This window comes from Ranitomeya variabilis, chromosome 5 (genome assembly GCF_051348905.1).
Source record: "Ranitomeya variabilis isolate aRanVar5 chromosome 5, aRanVar5.hap1, whole genome shotgun sequence".
Classification (NCBI taxonomy): Eukaryota; Metazoa; Chordata; class Amphibia; order Anura; family Dendrobatidae; genus Ranitomeya; species Ranitomeya variabilis.
The window spans coordinates 587,820,262-587,842,065 of NC_135236.1; the positions used below are offsets into that span (position 1 = coordinate 587,820,262).

At 44.6% G+C, this 21,804-nt stretch overlaps 1 protein-coding gene across 3 annotated transcripts in view; it reads right to left on the reverse strand.

Annotated features, from left to right (window-relative positions):
• LOC143776542 (heterogeneous nuclear ribonucleoprotein H2-like) overlaps positions 1 to 18,402 on the reverse strand; it is a 48,143-nt gene extending 29,741 nt beyond the window's left edge. For 2 of the 3 annotated variants that reach the window (XM_077266006.1, XM_077266009.1), the window contains exons 1-9: positions 18,264 to 18,402; positions 17,833 to 18,025; positions 17,607 to 17,762; positions 8,243 to 8,386; positions 3,927 to 4,065; positions 3,293 to 3,465; positions 1,890 to 1,961; positions 1,696 to 1,802; positions 293 to 428 (exon numbers count right to left, since the gene is read on the reverse strand). In XM_077266006.1, the coding sequence (XP_077122121.1) occupies positions 293 to 428; positions 1,696 to 1,802; positions 1,890 to 1,961; positions 3,293 to 3,465; positions 3,927 to 4,065; positions 8,243 to 8,386; positions 17,607 to 17,762; positions 17,833 to 17,920 (1,015 nt within the window). In that variant the 5' untranslated portion in view covers positions 17,921 to 18,025; positions 18,264 to 18,402. Of the gene's footprint in view, positions 1 to 292; positions 429 to 1,695; positions 1,803 to 1,889; positions 1,962 to 3,292; positions 3,466 to 3,926; positions 4,066 to 8,242; positions 8,387 to 17,606; positions 17,763 to 17,832; positions 18,026 to 18,156 lie in introns of all 3 variants that reach the window. The other variant, XM_077266007.1, reaches the window with a different exon arrangement.
• Between the last annotated feature and the right edge of the window lie 3,402 nt (positions 18,403 to 21,804).

Genomic DNA, 21,804 nt, shown 5'->3' on the forward strand with positions numbered 1-21,804 from the left:
CATACTCCTAACCCAACTGATCTGCGGTGCGCTTGTGATTGACTGCAGAGGTCAGCTGATTTGAGCTGCACAATGTGATGTGGTATGACGATGCGCTGTTTTTTTTTTTTTAAACATACCTAGCCTACTGAGTTTTATTTTGCCCAGACAAACCTCTTTAAGCCCAGGAAATGGTATCTTCCATCTCACTAGAACACCACACGTTGTATAAGGTGATAAAATAACCTAGTGCACACAATGGTGTTTGTGATCTAATTAGCTCTGCCACAGAACTGTATAAATGGTTACTTACGCATATTGGCTTTATCTTTGGACATTGCAGCCACAGCATCTTCATGAGTAGCAAACTCAACATCAGCTTCTCCAGTTACTCTGCCATCTGCTCCAATTTCTATATGAACTCTGACTGGATTCAATGGAGAGAAAAACTGCAAACAGAAAGAAAGAGAAACTAAGAGCACCGTACTCCATATGACATAAAATGGGTAGGCAGTAGTTTGTCCTATAGCAAGTATTTGTAGAGCACTGACAGAGGTTGGCTGAAGGGTGCAGCATTTCAGCAGACTTGCTTGCATAGTTCAAGGGAACCTATAAAGGGATGAATGTTGTTAATCGGCAAATATAGGGTAATTCTGCAGGTTAATAGTTTCAAATAGGTACCTGGCCACAGTCCTGAAATAACAGCACTTGGGAGAAAACTTAAGATTATTTTTCTTGGAAGCTGAAGACTTTAAATCACGCAGGTGTGCCAGACACTGTTGCAGTCAGTGCTCACAGCACTGGGTGCGGTGGCTGAAAGCAATCTAGCACTTAAAGCTAGCTCAGCCGCGAGTCAGTACAGAATAGGCCATTAGTCAGTGCTGGAGCGCGATTACAGCCATCGCTCTCAGTACGGCGAGAGGCGACTAACTGCTCCATGCATGACTGAAAGCCAGCAGCCCCTGGGAGGATTAGGCTACTTTCACACTAGCGCCGGTACGGGTTTGTCGCTACGCGTCGGCGCGACATACGTTGTGAAATTTATGCACGACGTGGGCAGTGGATGCAGTTCTTCAACGCATTCGCTGCACAGTCTAAAGTCTGGGGAGGAGGGGGCGGAGCTTCGGCCGCACATGCGCAGTAGAAAAAGGCGGACGCGTCGTACGAAAAAAAGTTCACTTGAACGTTTTTTTCGTGCCGACGGTCCACCGAAACATGGTGGATCCAGTGTACGAGGGACGTGACGTATGGCCATACGTCGCGATCCATCGGCAATACAAGTCTATGGGGAAAAAAAAAACGAAACGCATCCTGTGGGCACATTTGCAGGATCTGTTTTTTTTCCCCAAAACGACGGAATGCGACATACGTCGCACGACGCTAGTGGGAAAGAGGCCTTAATGTTTATTGTAGCAGCTGGGCACCTTCAGAACACTATTAACCCTAGATCTGCAGGTTAAAAGCGTTAAAGGTCTGGCATACATGAAGCTAACTTAGAATACTGGTCAAGACCCTTCCACACTGCAATTTGTCCCACGTTCAGTGGTCCCATCGGAGCTTACGTACATATCTCCCCTCCCCCTGCAAAATGGGATTTTGGAGTATGAGCCTTCAGGCCCACTGACTGTCGGCATTGTTATAGTCAATGTGTGCTTTGTTGTGCATCATTTTCTCCTGGAGGCATACACTTAAATGTAGTAGACTTACTATACTTACAGTATATATGTCAGTTTCAGTTGCTCTGTAAGGGAGACCTCTCATATGTACGCAGTGACCGGTTGTGCTTTGAAAGCTAGATCCATCTGCATATCTATGATCTGAAACTGTTGGTAAAAAATAACACATACAATGTTAAGGCAAACAGAGGACACTAAGGAGTGTGGGGCAAGTGCAACAGCTAGAAGACATACCTCTTCCAAACCTTTGGTCTGCACCAAATGCATATTCATTGTATCCATTATATTCCTCATAACCACTGTAACCTGCAGAACAGAAAGACTTGTCATTTAAAACCCACAGTCTAGGCAATTCACCATGATGCTGTGTGATCAAAACTTCAAGGCCTCCTTTGTCAGCCATGTATTTTAATTATTATAGCGCCATTTATTCCATGGCGCTTTACATGTGAGGAGTGGTATACATGATAAAAACAGGTACAATAATCTTGAACATTACAAGTCACAACTGGTACAGGAGGAGAGAGGACACTGCCCGCGAGGGCTCACAATCTACAAGGGATGGGTGAGGATACAGTAGGTAAGGATAGAGCTAGTCGTGCAGTGGTTTGGTCGATCGGTGATTACTGCAGGTTGTAGGCTTGCCAGAAGAGGTAGATCTTCAGGTTTTTTTTGAAGTTTTTGATGGTAGGTGAGAGTCTGATGTGTTGTGGTAGAGTTCCAGAGTAGGGGTGATGTGCGAGAGAAATCTTGAATGCGATTATGGGAAGAGGAGATAAGAGGGGAGTGGACAAGGAGATCTTGTGAGGATCGGAGGTTGCGTGCAGGAAAGTACCCGGAGAAGAGGTCATAGATGTATGGAGGAGACAGGTTGTGGATGGCTTTGTATGTCATGGTTAGGCTTTTGTACTGGAGTCTCTGTGTAATGGGGATCCAGTGAAGGGATTGACAGAGGGGAGAGGCCGGGGAATAGTGGGGGGACAGGTGGATTAGTCGGGCAGCTGAATTTAGAATAGATTGGAGGGGTGCGAGTGTTCGAGGGGAGGCCACAGAGCAGGTTACAGTAGTCGAGGCGGGAGATGAGGGCATGGACTAGGTTTTTTTGCAGATGCTTGGTTTAGAAATGTACGGATCCGTGAAATATTTTTGAGTTGAAGGCGGCAGGAAGTGGAAAGGGCTTGGACATGCGGTTTGAAGGAGAGGATCAGGGTCAAGGATTACCCCGAGACAGCGAGCTTGTGGGACTGGGGAGAGTGGGCAGCCGTTTACTGTAATGGATAGGTTCGTTGGGAGGGTCCCGCGAGAGATGGGGGAAAGACAATGAAATCTGTTTTGTCCATGTTAAATTTTAGAAATCTAGCCGAGAAAAAGGATGAAATAGTGGATAGACATTGAGGGATTCTGGTTAGTAGGGTGGTGATATTTTAATTAAAACACCCACCTCTAACATTTTATTACATTTCAAAATCTCAAAAAAAAATAATAAATAAAAATACTAAAATGTGTTTTAAATCAGCCTGAGGAAGTTTCTGTTGTAAACCATTAATGACCTATTTTTGACATTGTTCTAATATTGGGGGTATCACACCTAGTACCAAACAGGTTACAGAAGTCTAGCAAAAAACACTTCTGCTTACCTCCACCATATCCACCACGCCTCATTCGATCAAAACCTCTTCCTAAATTATTGTAGCCTCTCCCCATACCAGGTCGATCATAGGGCCCTGGGCGCTGCATACCAAAAAGCTTTCTGGGAGGATCATAGTGTGTACGAACCTCTGCTCTACTGCTTTTAAATATTTCTATATACCTGGAAAAGTTGGAAGGAAATCAAAAGTGCAGTAAGCTACATATTCACAAGCTACTAATCCAATTCTGATATGTGACAGTATAAATTTAATCTACATATATTAACAAAAAAATGTTGCAAACACTTACTGTAATCTTAACATTTGACCATAGATTGTCTCAGTATGGTGCATGAGTCATTACAACATAAGAGAAAACATTGAAGCACACATGGTCTGTATATAGTCACAGGTGCAAGTAAACCCATTGTGACAAATTATCAATTGCATTTGATACCATATACTATACATAAATAAAACAGTCAATCACATTTTCTTATGGCAGTACTAATCTAATTTCATGATAACATTAAGCCAATAAATTCACTTTAGAACCAACTCATACACATTACAAATTCTAAAATATTGTTAAAGTTACGCATCTATACCATAAGAAAAGTGACATCCAACCATCCATCCCCACCTGTGCCCTATTCTCTCCTTGTGTTTCTTTAGAGCCTTTTCAGCTATTTCCTGTGAAGCAAACTGCACGAAGGCCTCCCCCGTACTCCTCCCCTGGAAGTCCACCGGCAATGTTATCCCATTTGGCACGATTTCCAACCCTTCAACCCAAGGACAAATAACCCCAGTGGGGGGTTAACATTTTATGTATAAATATTTGTAAAAATAAAATTACAAGCCCAGACAGACATCTTTCTTTTCTGTTTTAAACACCAGATAAAGGCAGCAGCAAACATTGCATTAAATCATTTTATTCTTAAAATATGGAGAAAAAAAAAAAAAAAAAAAGGTGCTTTACAAGAAAATACATTTAGACAGTAATAAGGCTTCCCTCACCAATTAATTAATGAAGCTTTCGTTTTCAATAAAAACTCAAGCCAGAGAGCTTGGCCATCTCTGGCGGTCCCATTAAGAAAGAATGGAGCGAAGTAGCGAATATTTGGTCTACGCTCCATTCAAAACAGGGCTGGGATTGTGTGTGGGGGGGGGTCTAAGGAATTAGAAGTCATACCTTTCCTACGGATAGGGTATAACTTCTCACGGCGAAAATCCCTTAAAGGCCCCTATACGCACTAGACTAGTTGGCCAAACTATTTTTGCAGACTATTATGTATGGGCGCCTGCTGAGAGAAAATATAAGGCGGGATGAGGGGGAGAGAAGGAGCGGCAACAAATTTAAACATTGGCCAACCCTTTTATTCTGTAAGCACATAAGCTTCCACCACAAAACAGGTGACAGACATTTACACTGCAACATACTTGATAACCTTGATAAAAATGCTCATTTCACGGTTACTTTGCTGTGTAAACAAGCTGAAGATCAAAACGCTTGTTTATTGGGTGAAATGATTGTTTGTTTTTTTCTTTGTACAAACTAACAAAACACGTTCTTGGGAGGTGCATCACCCTGTGTAGGACTCGAGCTGTCAAAACCATGGCAACCTAATATAGAATGTTACACGTGCATTGTTTGCTTTGATCTGCCTCTGTAAACAGAAACACAACCCGATTTACCAGTTTGTTTGACTGCCAAATCGGCAATTTTTTTTTACCGATTTGTAGCCATATCGAGCTGCTGGTTGGTCCATGTAAACAGACCTTTACTGTGCTCTCAAAAAAGGCCAAGGTAATATTCATGTGTAATGGAGTTGGTAAATATAGCGATCACAATTATCTTAAAATGAACCTGTCAGCAGGATTGTGCACAGTAACCTACAGTATCAGGTCAGCGCCGTTGTACTGATTAACCCCTTCATGACCTTGGGATTGTCCGTTGTCGCGGCGACAAAAAAACCCATAATTCTGGCGTTTCAAATTTTTCTCTCGCTACGCTGTTTAGCGATCAGGTTAATGCTTATTTTTGATAGATCGGGCGATTCTGAACACTGCGATACCAAATGTGTAGGTTTGATTTTTTTCTATTGATTTATTTTGAATGGGGCAAAAGGGGGGGTGATTTAAACTTTTTTTTTTATTTTTTTTGCTTTTGCCATGCTTCAATAGCCTTCATAGGAGGCTAGAAGCTGGCACAACACAACAGGTCTGCTACATAGCAGCAATCATCAGATCGCTGCTATGCAGCAAAAATGCAGGTGTGCTATGAGCGCCGACCAAAGGGTGGCGCTCACAGCTACCGGCGATCAGTAACCATAGAGGTCTCAAGGACCTCTATGATTACTATTCAGAAGCATCGCTGACCCCCGATCATGTGAAGGGGGTCAGCGATGCACTCATTTCCGTCCCGACAGCGGCATTTAAACTAGTTAATAGCGGCGGATGAATCGCGAATTCACGCGCCGCTATTGCGGGCACATGTCAGCTGTTCAAAACAGCCGACATGCCCCGGGCTTTGATGCGGGTTCACCGCCGGAGCCCGCATCAAAGCGGGGGTTCTGACCTCGGACGTACTATCCCGTCCGAAGTCAGAAAGGGGTTAAAATGATACCATGGTTGAGGATATTCATCCTGTTGTGTAATCTTTATTTGTAGTCTTTATTTGTAGTTTTCGGTTAATGAGATTCTCGTGCTTCGGGATGATCTGGGGGGGGGGAGAGAGGGGTCTTTATGTGGTTCTTTGCTTACATATTTATCTGTATGCTTATTACAGGTCACTGTAAACTCTTCCTCAAAGTGGCGCTGGCTGCACCAGCGCAGAAGCATAATTCGGAACGTGATGGATGCTACTGTGCAGGCGTCACCACCATTTTGCTAGCGGGAGAAAAAAAAAAAACAAACAAAACCCACACGACTGCACCAAGATGTCACAGTCCTGCGCAGTCGCATTTATCGGATCGCCGATAGATGCTACTGCACAGGTGCGGCCAGCGCCATCTTGGTGGAGACTTTTCCTCTAAAGCAAAGTGGCGCCAGCAGTGCAGTCTGTGCAGTGGTATTTATCACCTTCCGGATTGTGCTACTGCAATTGTCACTTCTCAAATTTATATAGCTAAATATAAATATATGGATATTATAGATCCAATCATGCTACAGTGCAGGCGCCGCCTGCATGATGAATGTAATTTCTCTTTTCTTCAAACATATACAGTATGTGGAATAGGGGGCAGGTCACTGAGGGATAGGTCATAAGCAATACAGGTAAATATGTAAGCACAGCACCACAAAGACCCCTCTCTTCCCCCCACAGGTCATCCCGATGCACAAGAATCTCATTAACTGAAAACCACAAATAAGGATTAAACAACCACGGTATCATTTTAAATTAGTATAAAGGCGCCTACCTGACAGTCTGTAGGTTGGTTACTCAGCACAATCCTGCTGACAGGTTTCCTTTAAGTGTATGGGCACCTTAAGCTGTCTGTTCACCTGAGAACCAGAGTAGAAGGGTTTGTTTATATGAACAAACTGGGAGTTGTTTAAATGTTTATTTACATAGGCAGACCAAAATAAACGATACACATTGAGCAATCTGTAATAGATCGCTCAGTGAGAATAGGCCGTCATTGCTTTTGGCAACACAGGACAATGCACAGCTGAGAACGATGATCTTTTGTGCATCGCACAAAAATATATCACAAGATGAAAGAGCGTGTGGCTTGTTCATTGGCAGCCCGTTTACACTAGAACAGAATTGTCAAATTAAATGTTTTTAAGAACGCTCGTTCAGAGTTCTCTTGCAGTGTAAATGCAGCTGTAATATTCCCTCACATATTTGTAATGTAAATATTTAACAAAGTTTATGGAAACGAGGGCTGCAAATAAAATAATGTACCTTTAGGCTATGTTCACATTTTGCGGTTTTTGCTGCGGATCCGCAGCGGATTTGACGCTGCGGATCCGCAGCAGTTTTCCATGCAGGATACAGTACAATGTTACCCTATGGAAAACAAAAACCGCTGTGCCCACATTGCGGAAAATCCCTTTAAAAAACACGCAGAATTGCTGCGGAAAAAAAGAAGGAGCATGTCACTTCTTTCTGCGGATTCCGCAGCGGTTTTCAACATGCACCAATAGGAAAGTGCTGTTGAAAACCCGCAGAGGAATCCGCAGACGAAACCGCAGGAAAATCCGCAGTGAAAACCGCAGCGGTTTTGCACTGCGGTTTTTCCAAATCCGCAGAGGAAAAATCCGCAGCTAATTCCGCAAAGTGTGAACAAGCCCTAAAAAACAACATCATACAGGAAACAAATTCTTAAGTTCTCTTTTAAGAGGATATTAGGTCACTTAAAGGAATAGGTGATAACTTGTTGATCATTGGGGATCTGACAGCTGGAACCCCACTAGAATAGGGAATTTTTATCCCAACAAATGTAATCCCCAGTAGAATGGAGCAGCGGCGCATTCCCTGCAGTCACATGCAACAATCAAGGAATTATCACCCATCTTATAAATAGTTTATATTACCTATCCCTGTAACGGATATATGATGTGGAGCAGTGGAAATCTGGGTTATAATAAAAGGAAATTATACTATAAACTTAGTCTTAGAAACTAGTTTTAAGTAAAATCATAGTTGAAAATGTAATTAAGTAAATATATTGTTTATAATGCACAATATTGTACTAAACACAAACAAATTCTGAAGGCTATGATCAGTCTTAGCAGATCCTTCACCTTCATGTGTATTTTATACAGGTGCTTAATATGAGGATTCTTTGCACTAGTATTACGAAAAGCAACACTATTCAATTAAAAGTTGCTATGATGGGCAATAAGACTGATACTTTTAAAAGTAACGGTTAACATTCTAATATACTTTGTGAAAGAAGTTTCCTAACCCATCATTTTTCAAAAACCACACCATTAAAATGGTTCCTGTACCTGAAAAAAACTGAACTATTTCTTCCTTGCTGCAGCCGAAGGGCAGACCTCTTAAACGAACAAAGCCATCATTGGCAGTGTCGGGACTGTTTGGACCAGTGTGCTTTAAAACCCAGTCCATTTCAACACTGTTAGACTTGAAAACTGGAATAAGAAAGAAACTATTAGTACATAGTGTAATTGAATAATCACACCTTATATTCTTGAGCAGCCCTACTACTAGTGACAGATACATAAACTCTGCTTGCTACTCCTTCCAGTCATTTGTGCTATGCTGCAGCAGGGACAAGATAATGTCTTCTAGCTACAAGAAGAGCCACTCTGCATTGATTGATTTTTTTTTTTTTTATTGAGCAGGAATGGACAATTTTTAATGAACACATTGTGCCACCATTAAGTACAAACAGCCATAATGAAGCCCTTAAAACTACCTTGTGATTTAGATCAATTAAAAATATTGTGCCATTTACAAGATACATACCTTCAGCTCCTAGGGAAAATGTTGGAAATGCTTACATAGACAATGAAGACATGGTGTAGGAAAATACATATTCACTTTTCCTTCCTGCGCAACACTTGCCAACAACTTGGTAGAGTCTATAGATTAACCCCTTAATCCCGTATGACGTACTATCCCGTCAAGGTGACCTGGGACTTAATTCCCGGTGACGGGATAGTACGTCATACGCGATCGGCCGCGCTCACGGGGGGAGCGCAGCCGATCGCGGCCGGGTGTCAGCTGCCTATCGCAGCTGACATCCGGCACTATGTGCCAGGAGCGGTCACGGACCGCCCCCGGCACATTAACCCCCGGCACACCGCGATCAAACATGATCGCGATGTGCCGGCGGTATAGGGAAGCATGGCGCAGGGAGGGGGCTCCCTGCGGGCTTCCCTGAGACCCCCGGAGCAACGCGATGTGATCGCGTTGCTCCGAGGGTCTCCTACCTCCTTCCTCCCTGCAGGTCCCGGATCCAAGATGGCCGCGGCATCCGGGTCCTGCAGGGAGAAAGGTGGCTTACCGAGCGCCTGCTCAGAGCAGACGCTGGTAAGCCTGCACCGATGTAAGTGAGATCGGTGATCTGACAGAGTGCTGTGCACACTATCAGATCATCGATCTGTGATGTCCCCCCCTGGGACAAAGTAAAAAAGTTAAAAAAAATGTTTTCCACATGTGTAAAAAAAAAAAAAAAAAAATCCTAAATAAATAATAAAAAAAAAATATATTATTCCCATAAATACATTTCTTTATCTAAATAAAAAAAAACAAAACAATAAAAGTACACATATTTAGTATCGCCGCGTCCGTAACGACCCAACCTATAAAACTGCCCCACTAGTTAACCCCTTCAGTAAACACCGTAAGAAAAAAAAAAAAAAAAAAACGAGGCAAAAAACAACGCTTTACCATACCGCCAAACAAAAAGTGGAATAACACGCGATCAAAAAGACTGATATAAATAATCATGGTACCGCTGAAAACGTCATCTTGTCCCGCAAAAAACAAGCCGCCATACAGCATCATCAGCAAAAAAATAAAAAAGTTATAGTCCTGAGAATAAAGCGATACCAAAATAATTATTTTTTCTATAAAATAGTTTTTATCGTATAAAAGCGCCAAAACATAAAAAAATGATATAAATGAGGTATCACTGTAATCGTACTGACCCGAAGAATAAAACTGCTTTATCAATTTTACCAAACGTGGAACGGTATAAACGCCTCTCCCAAAAGAAATTCATGAATAGCAGGTTTTTGGTCATTCTGCCTCACAAAAATCGGAATAAAAAGTGATCAAAATCGGTCACGTGTCCGAAAATGTTACCAATAAAAACCTCAACTCGTCCCGCAAAAAACAAGACCTCACATGACTCTGTGGAGCAAAATGTGGAAAAATTATAGGTCTCAAAATGTGGAGACGCAAAAACTTTTTTGCTATAAAAAGCGTCTTTTAGTGTGTGACAGCTGCCAATCATAAAAATCCGATATAAAAGTAAATCAAACCCTCCTTCATCACCCCCTTAGTTAGGGAAAAATAATAAAATTAAAAAAAATGTATTTATTTCCATTTTCCCATTAGGGCTAGGGTTAGGGCTAGAGTTAGGGTTCGGGTTGGGGCTAAAGTTAGGGTTAGGGTTGTGGCTAAAGTTAGGGTTGGGGCTAAAGTTAGAGTTTGAATTACATTTACGGTTTGGATTAGGGTTGGGATTAGAATTATGGGTGTGTCAGGGCTAGGGGTGTGGTTAGGGTTACCGTTGGGATTAGGGTTAGGGGTGTGTTTGGGTTAGGGTTTCAGGTAGAATTGGGGAGTTTCCACTGTCCAGGCACATCAGGGGCTCTCCAAACGCGACATGGCGTCCAATCTCAATTCCAGCCAATTCTGCGTTGAAAAAGTAAAACAGTGCTCCTTCCCTTCCGAGCTCTCCCGTGCGCCCAAAAAGGGGTTTACCCCAACATATGTGTTATCAGCGTACTCGGGACAAATTGAACAACAACTTCTGGGGTCCAAGTTCTCTTGTTATCCTTGGGAAAATTAAAAATTTGGGGGGCTAAAAATCATTTTTGTGAGAAAAAAAAAAGATGTTTTATTTTCACGGCTCTGCGTTATAAACTGTAGTGAAACACTTGGGGGTTCAAAGTTCTCACAACACATCTAGATAAGTTCCTTGGGAGGTCTAGTTTCCAATATGGGGTCACTTGTGGGGGGTTTGTACTGTTTGGGTACATCAGGGGCTCTGCAAATGCAACGTGACACCTGCAGACCAATCCATTTAAGTCTGCATTCCAAATGGCGCTCCTTCCCTTCCGAGCCCTGTCATGCGACCAAACAGTGGTCCCCCCCCCCCCCCACATATGGGGTATCAGCGTACTCAGGACAAATTGGACAACAAATTTTGGGGTCCAATTTATTCTGTTACCCTTGTAAAAATACAAAGCTGGGGGCTAAAAAAATCATTTTTGTGAAAAAAAATATATATATATTTTCACGGCTCTGCATTATAAACTGTAGTGAAACACTTGGGGGTTCAAAGCTCTCAAAACACATCTAGATAAGTTCCTTAGGGGGTCTACTTTCCAAAATGGTGTCACTTGTAGAGGGTTTCAATGTTTAGGCACATCAGGGGCTCTCCAAACGCAACATGGCGTCCCATCTCAATTCCAGTCAATTTTGCATTTAAAAGTCAAATGGCGCTCCTTTCCTTCCGAGCTCTGCCATGCGCCTAAACAGTGGTTTACCCCCACATATGGGGTATCAGCGTACTCAGGACAAATTGTACAACAACTTTGGGGGTCCATTTTCTCCTGTTACCCTTGGTAAAATAAAACAAATTGGAGCTGAAATAAATTTTGTGTGAAAAAAAAAGTTAAATGTTTATTTTTATTTAAACATTCCAAAAATTCCTGTGAAACATCTGAAGGGTTAATAAACTTCTTGAATGTGGTTTTGAGCACCTTGAGAGGTGCAGTTTTTAGAATGGTGTCACACTTGGGTATTTTCTATCATATAGACCCCTCAAAATGACTTCAAATGAGATGTGGTCCCTAAAAAAAAATGGTGTTGTAAAAATGAGAAATTGCTGGTCAACTTTTAACCCTTATAACTCCGTCACAAAAAAAAAATTTTTGGTTCCAAAATTGTGCTGATGTAAAGTAGACATGTGGGAAATGTTACATTAAGTATTTTGCGTGACATATGTCTGTGATTTAAGGGCATAAAAATTCAAAGTTGGAAAATTGCGAAATGTTCAAAATTTTCGCCAAATTTCCATTTTTTTCACAAATAAACGCAAGTTATATCGAATAAATTTTACCACTAACATGAAGTACAATATGTCACGAGAAAACAATGTCAGAATCGCCAAGATCCGTCAAAGCGTTCCAGAGTTATAGCCTCATAAAGGGACAGTGGTCAGAATTGTAAAAATTGGCCCGGTCATTAACGTGCAAACCACCCTCGGGGCTTAAGGGGTTAATATAGCACGGAGAGAATGGCCACAAAGAAATTAAAGTGGACCTAAAGCTGAAGTACAATGGATATCAACCAACCTTACCACAAATGTAAAGTGTAAGTGCTCAAAATAACTAGTGCTCATAAAAAATGGTTTGATAACACCCATAGATCTTGATGTATCCCTCCAAAGTAACAAGTGGACCGCAGTAGCGATAGAAAGGAAGCCCAGCACTAGATAAGTCCTTTCATGCCCTGTGTAGAACAGCAGTACCCATGTGTGGCACTGCCTCAAAAGTTGACCCTCCCTACACATTTCCTCCTCAGTACTGAGGATTCCTGAGGGGAGTATGTGACTGTATAATAAAGGGAGGGGGTGAATTATTATTATTTATTATTATAGCGCCATTTATTCCATGGCGCTTTACAAGTGAGGAGGGGTATACATAATAAAAACAAGTACAATAATCTTGAACAATACAAGTCATAACTGGTACAGGAGGAGTGAGGACCCTGCCCGCGAGGGCTCACAATCTACAAGGGATAAGATGGTACCTGAAATAGCAGGGGAACCCTTTGCAGTTTTGCATGGTGCTGCTAAACTTTAATTCCCTGAAAAAGCCTCAATATTGAGGCGGAAAAGTATTTTTTGAGGAAGTGCCACATTTACAGTAATGAATATGCAGCTCCACCCCTATGGGAGGTGGAGCCGCATATTCATGACTGTAATCGGCGGCCCCACGTGACCGCATACAGTAGAAGGTGCGGCCAGGACAGGACACTGCGAGGGAGGCGGGTGAGTATTTTCAGAACAGTGGGGGGGGGGGGGGAGCACAGGGGGTGGGTACATGGAGCTTTATTTTAAACACGAAATACCACTAAAAAAAAATGGATTATTCATATCTTCTGTACAGCAAACGCTGCTGCACAGATGATATGAATCGCGGCTTCAGCACCATGTGGGGGGGGGACAGCGCTTACTGGAGCACTGTCTCCTGCACGGCACACGGAGAACGTCCGTGTGCGGTACGTGTTTTACACGGACCCATTGACTTTAATGGGTCCGTGTAATACGTGCGCTCCCATGAACACTGTCATGTCTCCGTGTTTGGCACACGGAGACATGGTCCGCAAAAAATCAATGACATCTGCACAGATGCATTGATTTTAATGTGTCTACGTGTGTCAGTGGCTCCGGTACGTGAGAAAACTGACACCTCACGTACCGGAATCACTGACGTGTGAAACCGGCCTTAAAGGGGTTGTCTGGTCAAAACCGATAGTCTGCAGTCACTGACTGTAGACTTATGAATCCCCCAGCACACGTGCTGTGCGCTACAGGGATTCCCTGGTTTTCAGACCTGGGACCACATGGTATGTATTAGTTAGGCTGGTTTCACATTTGTGTTGGGCAGAGCTGCATACTTCCTCAGTTAAGCCCCACCCACTGCCGCACCTTCCATTCAGCTCCGCCTACGTCTGCATGCGTCCTGCGTACCTATCTTCAACATTGGGTAAGCAGGCCATGCGGATGCGTCCACATGCATCGTTTTGACGATGTGCCGAACGCAACATGTTTCATTTTGTTGCGGTCGGCAGGCGCGTCTATACGACGCATACATCCGCATGGCCTGCATACCCAATGTTATAGATAGGTATGCATGACGCAGATGTGGGCGTGCGCAGATGGAGCGCTCTGCTGCCCGGGGCTTCAAGAAAATGGCCGCGGGATGCCGCGCGTGTGCAGATGGAGATCGCGGCTGCCATTTTCCTGAAGCCGATATGCGAACTCTGCTTCAGGAAAATGGCCACCGCGATCTCCATCTGCGCACGCGCGGCATCCCACAGCCGTTTTCCTGAAGCCCCAGGCAGCAGAGCGCTCCATCTGCGCACGCATGGCCTCAGGAAGATGGCCGCCGCCAGCGATAAAGCGGTGAATAGCGCAGATCGCGCTCTTTTTCTTCAGCCGCGCAGTGGCATGCGCAAACCACTACGCCACCAACGGAAAGATAAGCAAGATCTGGGGGAGAAGAAGCGATTTCACCACGCCCATTTGACCAGACCACCTTGATTGACAGGCGAAAACGGCAACTTTGGTAAGGTATTTCGGCAGCATAGGTGGGGAATCAGGGTACACAAAATACACTATTGTCCAGCACAGCTCAGGCCCTATTTAATGGTATTTTTATCTCATACTGAAAAAACGGGGTGACAGGTTCTCTTTAAGGTTAAACTTTAAGAATGATTTTGGATTTTTGCCATAGGTATTTACAAACACTACTTCTTATGGACCTCTTCAATTCTGAAGTGAATATACACATACAGTACATGAAAACCATTCAATATATTAAAAATTATGATCAAAGACTGTAAACCCTAAAAGACCTTAAATAAAATGATTGTGCCCCCCAATGACTGACAGCAAACTCTGTACTGATGCACTGCTGAGCCGGCTGTCAGTGCCATGGTTATAGAAGCTGCCACTCACTATGTACTATGCACAATTTCCTCTAAGGGTACGTGTCCACGTTCAGGATGGCCGGCGCTTTGGACGGAACGGAAAACCAGCTCCGCCCCCTTCTGTAGACGCGATGATGCAGGATGTGTTCATTGCACACATCCGGAATCATCGCACCCCACACACAGGGCCCTGTGTTTTACCTTGCGGCGGCGCCGCAAGGTAAACGGACATGCTGCGATCTAAAAAGACGCGCCGCATGTCCGGAATCGCAGGGCCGCCGGATGCATTTTACCACGCATAGTGGAGACGGGATTTAATAAAATCCTCTCCACTATGCTGTAACATCTGGACGCTGCGTGTTTGACGCTGCGGCTCTGCGAAGTGTCAAACACGCAGCGTTTCCTGACCGTGGAAACATACCCTTAGCAGCCAGGCTTTCAGTGTGGCGGGAACAATGCTAAGAACACCACTAACCCCATATTAGCAGGTCAATAGCTTTTTTTTTTCTCTTCACGATAGGTTCCATTTAAGTTAAAAGTTTGTATCAGTACCATAGCATTTGACTGCTTTGAAGTTACATTCATTTATCATATGCACTATACTGAGCACTTATTCCAGGGTTTCATTCCAAATTCCCCAAAAATGAAATTTGGTCATAACCCTCGTCTCCCGGTACTTACCTACACGCAACCTCCGATCCTCACAAGATCTTCTTCTCTACTCCCCTCTTATCTCCTCTTCCCACAATCGCATACAAGATTTCTCTCGCGTATCACCCCTACTCTGGAACCCTCTACCACAACACATCAGACTCTCGCCTACCATCGAAACCTTCAAAAAGAACCTGAAGACCCACCTCTTCCGACAAGCCTAAAACCTGCAGTAACCACCGATCAACCAAACCGCTGCATGACCAGCTCTATCCTCACCTACTGTATTCTCACCCATCCCTTGTAGATTGTGAGCCTTCGCGGGCAGGGTCCTCTCTCCTCCTGTACCAGTTATGACTTGTATTGTTTAAGATTATTGTACTTGTTTTTATTATGTATACCCCTCCTCACATGTAAAGAGCCATGGAATAAATAGCGCTATAACAATAAATAATAATAATAAATAACCCTCTCCCTAAGAGATACGTGGAGTCAACTTGGTCTCCATTTGGCTTCTGTTCCAGAAGTGTCCCATAGTTTTAGAAGTGCACACAAATGCAGTTGGACACCTTGTTACACCAAAAAGACACCCAAAATAAATCAATTAAAAAAAACAGATACTGCTGCAACAGAGGCCAGACAGACTAAAGTGACCCTATCTGCCTTAGGCCGGGGTCACACTACAGCGCAACGGATGAGTGTTCAGAGATATAAAAAAAAAAAAAAAAAATTGCATAACACTCGGCCCAATGTTAATCTATGGGGCAGCTCCCATCATCCATTTTTTTTCTCGTCCGTATTACACTTGTGAGTGAAATCGCAGCATGCTGCGATTGTCCGCATATCTCAGCTGAGAAACGCCAATGCAAGTCTATGGGGGTGAGAAAAATACGGATTACACACAGACCATCAGTATGACTTGCGAAAAATTCTCTGGCACTGGGCAGGTGACACGAAAGGCTCAGCGATTATTTACTCATTTTGCAAGTGTGTGAGAAAATCTCACCATACGGATGAGATACCGATGACACACGGATACTTTGAGAAAAAACGCATCCTGGCATTGCACACGGATGAGATATGGATCACCATGCGGAGAACATTTGTGTGATTCTTAGTAGACAAAATCGGACAGATTATTTATACATTGTGTGTGACCGCGGCCTTACAGTGAGCGATTTCAGTTGGATTATCGTCTGAATCTCATTTTGGGGGAAATTGAATAAACAGCAGGTACACAAAAAACAAAAAAAAAGTTTATAGAGCTTTATTTTTAGGATTACTACTAAATCAAGAACTAGTTTATTTTTTTATTTATTAATTTTCTGATTTTTTTCTTCATTGTCTTAGTAAGAGCTACAAGGACTTTAATCTGTGGGGTGAGATCAAATTTTTATTGGGGTACTTAACATTTTAAAATTGCTTTATATTCTGATTTTTCAGACAAAAAAAACCAAACAAACTGACTTTCGCTTTTGCCTTCGACACAATTATAGATCGAGATTGGTTTGGAGACCATGTGGGCAAAAGCCTTCACAAGAAAATCTAAAAGTGTCCCTGGAGCAGTTTTTAAACATGGCCTCAGCATCTCCGGACATGTCTCCTACCAAACACATCTGGCACAAAGTACGCTAGCCAGACATCACTGCAGTCACAACCAACAGCAAAGCATTATACCAATTTGATGGCGGAACCAATGAAATGGACATTTATCTAAAGTGTGTCTGCTAAAGAGCATATCAATGATTAGCAATAGTAAACAGAGCTGCCATCAGTGGATCCCGAGAATGTGTGCACATATCATACACCACTAGTGTGCTCACAAGCTCCCATGATCCGGTCTTGTCCCCAATTTGGCTTTGCCTTCTGCCCCCTGCTACAATCAGCACTTCATTATTTGAATGCAGAATCCCCATTCCCTATATCCTGACCACAAGTCCCAGGATTCAGAGCAGTCTGGCTCTGAGTGGGCCCTATATCTGGGCCTCCATGAGTGCTGGAGGGGAGCTATGGAGCTTCTGGCCTCTAATAGCCAGAGGCCATGCAGGAGAAGGCATTGGACATGTAGGCCGGAGTATTCACCTGCTCCAAGGGCTGCTTCTGCCCCACTCAGTAGCCCTACACAGTATACTAAATAGTCTAAAGAAAACAATGAAGGAAAGGTCATGGACAATAACGCGGCTTGCCGGACACACACACACGCGGTGACGCGGCCTGCCGGACACACACACACGCGGTGACGCGGCCTGCCGGACACACTGGCAGCCCCGGACACACTGGCAGCCCCTCACACACTGCACTCACCTTCCACGTATCTGTGGCCCATGGTTTCTCGGTCTTTCTTCAGACCAATATTGAGATCCTCTTCGCTTTCAAACTCCACAAACGCCTCCCCGCTCGGCCGGCCTTCCCGGGTGTAGATGAAGTGCACTCCGCAGCTGCCATTCAGGATCTTACATTCTGAGGAACAAGACAGTGGGTCACCAGGACGCCCCCGGCCGGCACGCGGCACAGCGGCCATTGTACTCACCAGCGAAGAAGCTCTCAATCTCCTCCGCAGAGCAGGACCACGGGAGCCCGCGGATCTTTACAACATTGCCTTCACCGCCTTCGGACATTTTCTCCGTCACAGACACGGACAGGGAAGGGCGGAAAGTACAAACACGTGACTGGCTGTTTCGTCACAAAGACAAAATGGCGGCGGCGCGAGGCTAAGACTGAACCTGCAGCACAACGTGAACACAATACAGAGGAGAACCGGTCACTCGTTAGCGAGGTAGCGTGCACGGCCACAACAGTGTGGTGACGTGGCAGAAACGCTGCACAGCAGCGCAGGTAGCTATATAATACATACACAGTCAGTACACCAATGGCGACACAAATACGCGGCCCTCACACAGTGCGCTGCTGCCTAGTAACCACGGAAGGTCGGCTCGCTGCGACTACAGAACCGGCTCTCACCTCTGTTAGAGCAGATGTCTCTCTGGCCAAGAAGGAGCTCTGGACTGCAGGCGCTCTCTACACTAGAAATGCTGGGCATGCGCTGTAAGACCGCCCCGCCTTATGGCCGGTTGTATACGTCATAGGCAGTCAGGGCCTGGCTTTGGAGGAGGCTGGGAGCCCCTCATCCTACACACTTAAAGGGAACCACGAGGCTGAAGTTGGTTTCTTATTCGTTCAGTTTCTTATTCGGAGCTGAAGTTGGTTTCTTATTCGTCAGTTTCTTATTCGGCAATTTTTTCTTTTCTGTTTTTTATAGGTTTAACAACAAAAAATAATCATCACAATAATAAAGCACAATGCAGCGAGGAGCCCTGATGTGAATACACTTAAAGGGAACCTGTCACCCCGTTTTTTCGGTATGAGATAAAAATACTGTTAAATAGGGCCTGAGCTGTGCATTACAATAGTGTAGTTTGTGGACCCTGATTCCCCACCTATGCTGCCGAAATACGTTACCAAAGTAGTCGTTTTCGCCTGTCAATCAGGCTGGTCAGGTCGGATGGGCGTGGTGTCTTCCCCCAGATCTTGCGTAGTTTTCCGTTGGTGGCGTAGTGGTGTGCGCATGTCCAAGGTCCCGAATCCTGCAGAGGGGTGTGAAAATAGCAGCGATGTCCGTTATTCCATTGGTGGTCGGTGGGCGCGGCCATCTTGCTTTGGCCGCGCGTGCGCAGAAGCGGCGCTCTGCTGGCCGCGGCTTCAGGAAAATGGCCGCGGGAATCCGCGCGTGCGCAGATGGCTATCGCGGCGGCCATTTTCGTGAAGCAGAGTTCGCATCTCGGCTTCACGAAAATGGCCGCCGCGATAGCCATCTGCGCATGCGCGGATGCCCGCGGCCATTTTCCTGAAGCCGCGGCCAGCAGAGCGCCGCTTCTGCGCACGCGCGGCCAAAGCAAGATGGCCGCGCCCACCGACCACCAATGGAATAACGGACATCGCTGCTATTTTCACACCCCTCTGCAGGATTCGGGACCTTGGACATGCGCACACCACTACGCCACCAACGGAAAACTACGCAAGATCTGGGGGAAGACACCACGCCCATCCGACCTGACCAGCCTGATTGACAGGCGAAAACGACTACTTTGGTAACGTATTTCGGCAGCATAGGTAGGGAATCGGGGTCCACAAAATACACTATTGTAATGCACAGCTCAGGCCCTATTTAACAGTATTTTTATCTCATACCAAAAAAACGAGGTGACAGGTTCCCTTTAAAAACGGCTACAAAAACAATAAAACTGGCACAAAAATGGGCATCAAAGTGGGCACCAAAGAGCGCAGAAGAAAGGGTTAAATGCCTTTGGGCCACTGATCTCACACTGCTGACATATAGAACAAGGCGCCCCACATCCAAACCAGTTATTTCCAGCCTGGCCCAAATGGGTTCTGGGCATCAGAACTGGCATCAAAGTGGACAGACAGTCAATTTTGGCCATTTGAATAAGTAACTGATGTTTTTAAGGGGTTAAATGCCTTTGGGACACTGATCTGACACTTAAAATACACAGACAGTGATGCCCTGCATCAAACTCAGGTCTCTCCAACCTGGCCCAAATGGGTTCTGGGCACCAGAACTGGCATCAAAGTGGGCAAACAGCTCATTTTCACAGATTTGAATAAGTAACTGATGTTTGTAAGGGGTTAAATGCCTTTGGGCCACTGATCTGACACTTAAAATACACAGAAAGTGATGCCCTGCATCAAACCCAGGTCTCTCCAGCCTGGCCCAAATGGGTTCTGGGCACCAGAACTGGCATCAAAGTGGGCAAACAGCCCATTTTCACAGATTTGAATAAGTAACTGATGTTTTTAAGGGGTTAAATGCCTTTGGGCCACTGATCTGACACTTAAAATACACAGACAGTGATGCCCTGCTTCAAACCCAGGTCTCTCCAGCCTGGCCCAAATGGGTTCTGGGCACCAGAACTGGCATCAAAGTGGGCAAACAGCCCATTTTCACAGATTTGAATAAGTAACTGATGTTTTTAAGGGGTTAATTGCCTTTGGGCCACTGATCTGACACTTAAAATACACAGAAAGTGATGCCCTGCATCAAACCCAGGTCTCACCAGCCTGGCCCAAATGGGTTCTGGGCACCAGAACTGGCATCAAAGTGGGCAAACAGCCCATTTTCACAGATTTGAATAAGTGATGTTTTTAAGGGGTTAAATGCCTTTGGGCCACTAATACGACACTTAAAATACACAGACAGTGATGACCTGCATCAAACCCAGGTCTCTCCAGCCTGGCCCAAATGGGTTCTGGGCACCAGAACTGGCATCAAAGTGGGCAAACAGCCAATTTTCACAGATTTGAATAAGTAACTGATGTTTTTAAGGGGTTAAATGCCTTTGGGCCACTGATCTGATACCTAAAATACACAGAAAGTGATGCCCTGCATCAAACCCAGGTCCCTTCAGCCTGGCCCAAATGGGTTCTGGGCACCAGAACTGGCATCAAAGTGGGCAAGCAGCCCATTTTCACAGATTTGAATAAGTAACTGATGTTTTTAAGGGGTTAAATGCCTTTGGGCCACTAATACGACACTTAAAATACACAGACAGTGATGCCCTGCATCAAACCCAGGTCTCTCCAGCCTGGCCCAAATGGGTTCTGGGCACCAGAACTGGCATCAAAGTGGGCAAACAGCCCATTTTCACAGATTTGAATAAGTAACTGATGTTTTTAAGGGGTTAAGTGCCTTTGGGCCACTGATCTGATACCTAAAATACACAGAAAGTGATGCCCTGCATCAAACCCAGGTCCCTTCAGCCTGGCCCAAATGGGTTCTGGGCACCAGAAATGGCATCAAAGTGGGCAAGCAGCCCATTTTCACAGATTTGAATAAGTAACTGATGTTTTTAAGGGGTTAAATGCCTTTGGGCCACTAATACGACACTTAAAATACACAGACAGTGATGCCCTGCATCAAACCCAGGTCTCTCCAGCCTGGCCCAAATGGGTTCTGGGCACCAGAACTGGCATCAAAGTGGGCAAACAGCCCATTTTCACAGATTTGAATAAGTAACTGATGTTTTTAAGGGGTTAAATGCCTTTGGGCCACTGATACGACACTTAAAATACACAGAAAGTGATGCCCTGCATCAAACCAAGGTTCCTCCAGCCTGGCCCAAATGCGTTCTGAGCACCAGAATTGGCATCAAACTGGGCAAACAGCTCATTTTCGCAGATTTGAATAAGTATCTGATGTTTATAAGGGGTTAAATGGCTTTGGGCCACTGATCTGACACTTAAAATACACAGAAAGTGATGCCCTGCATCAAACCCAGGTCCCTTCAGCCTGGCCCAAATGGGTTCTGGGCACCAGAATTAGCATCAAAGTGGGCAAATATAGTGGGTTGGTGTCGGGAATGCCTTGGTTACAGCATCAAAACCCTGTTATTAACTGGGTTACTGAGGAAATTGTTCAATGGTCCTTATCTAAGTCCTTGAAGTGTGTATCTGTGTTGTCTGTCGGTCTGGAAGCTATTCCGGAGTA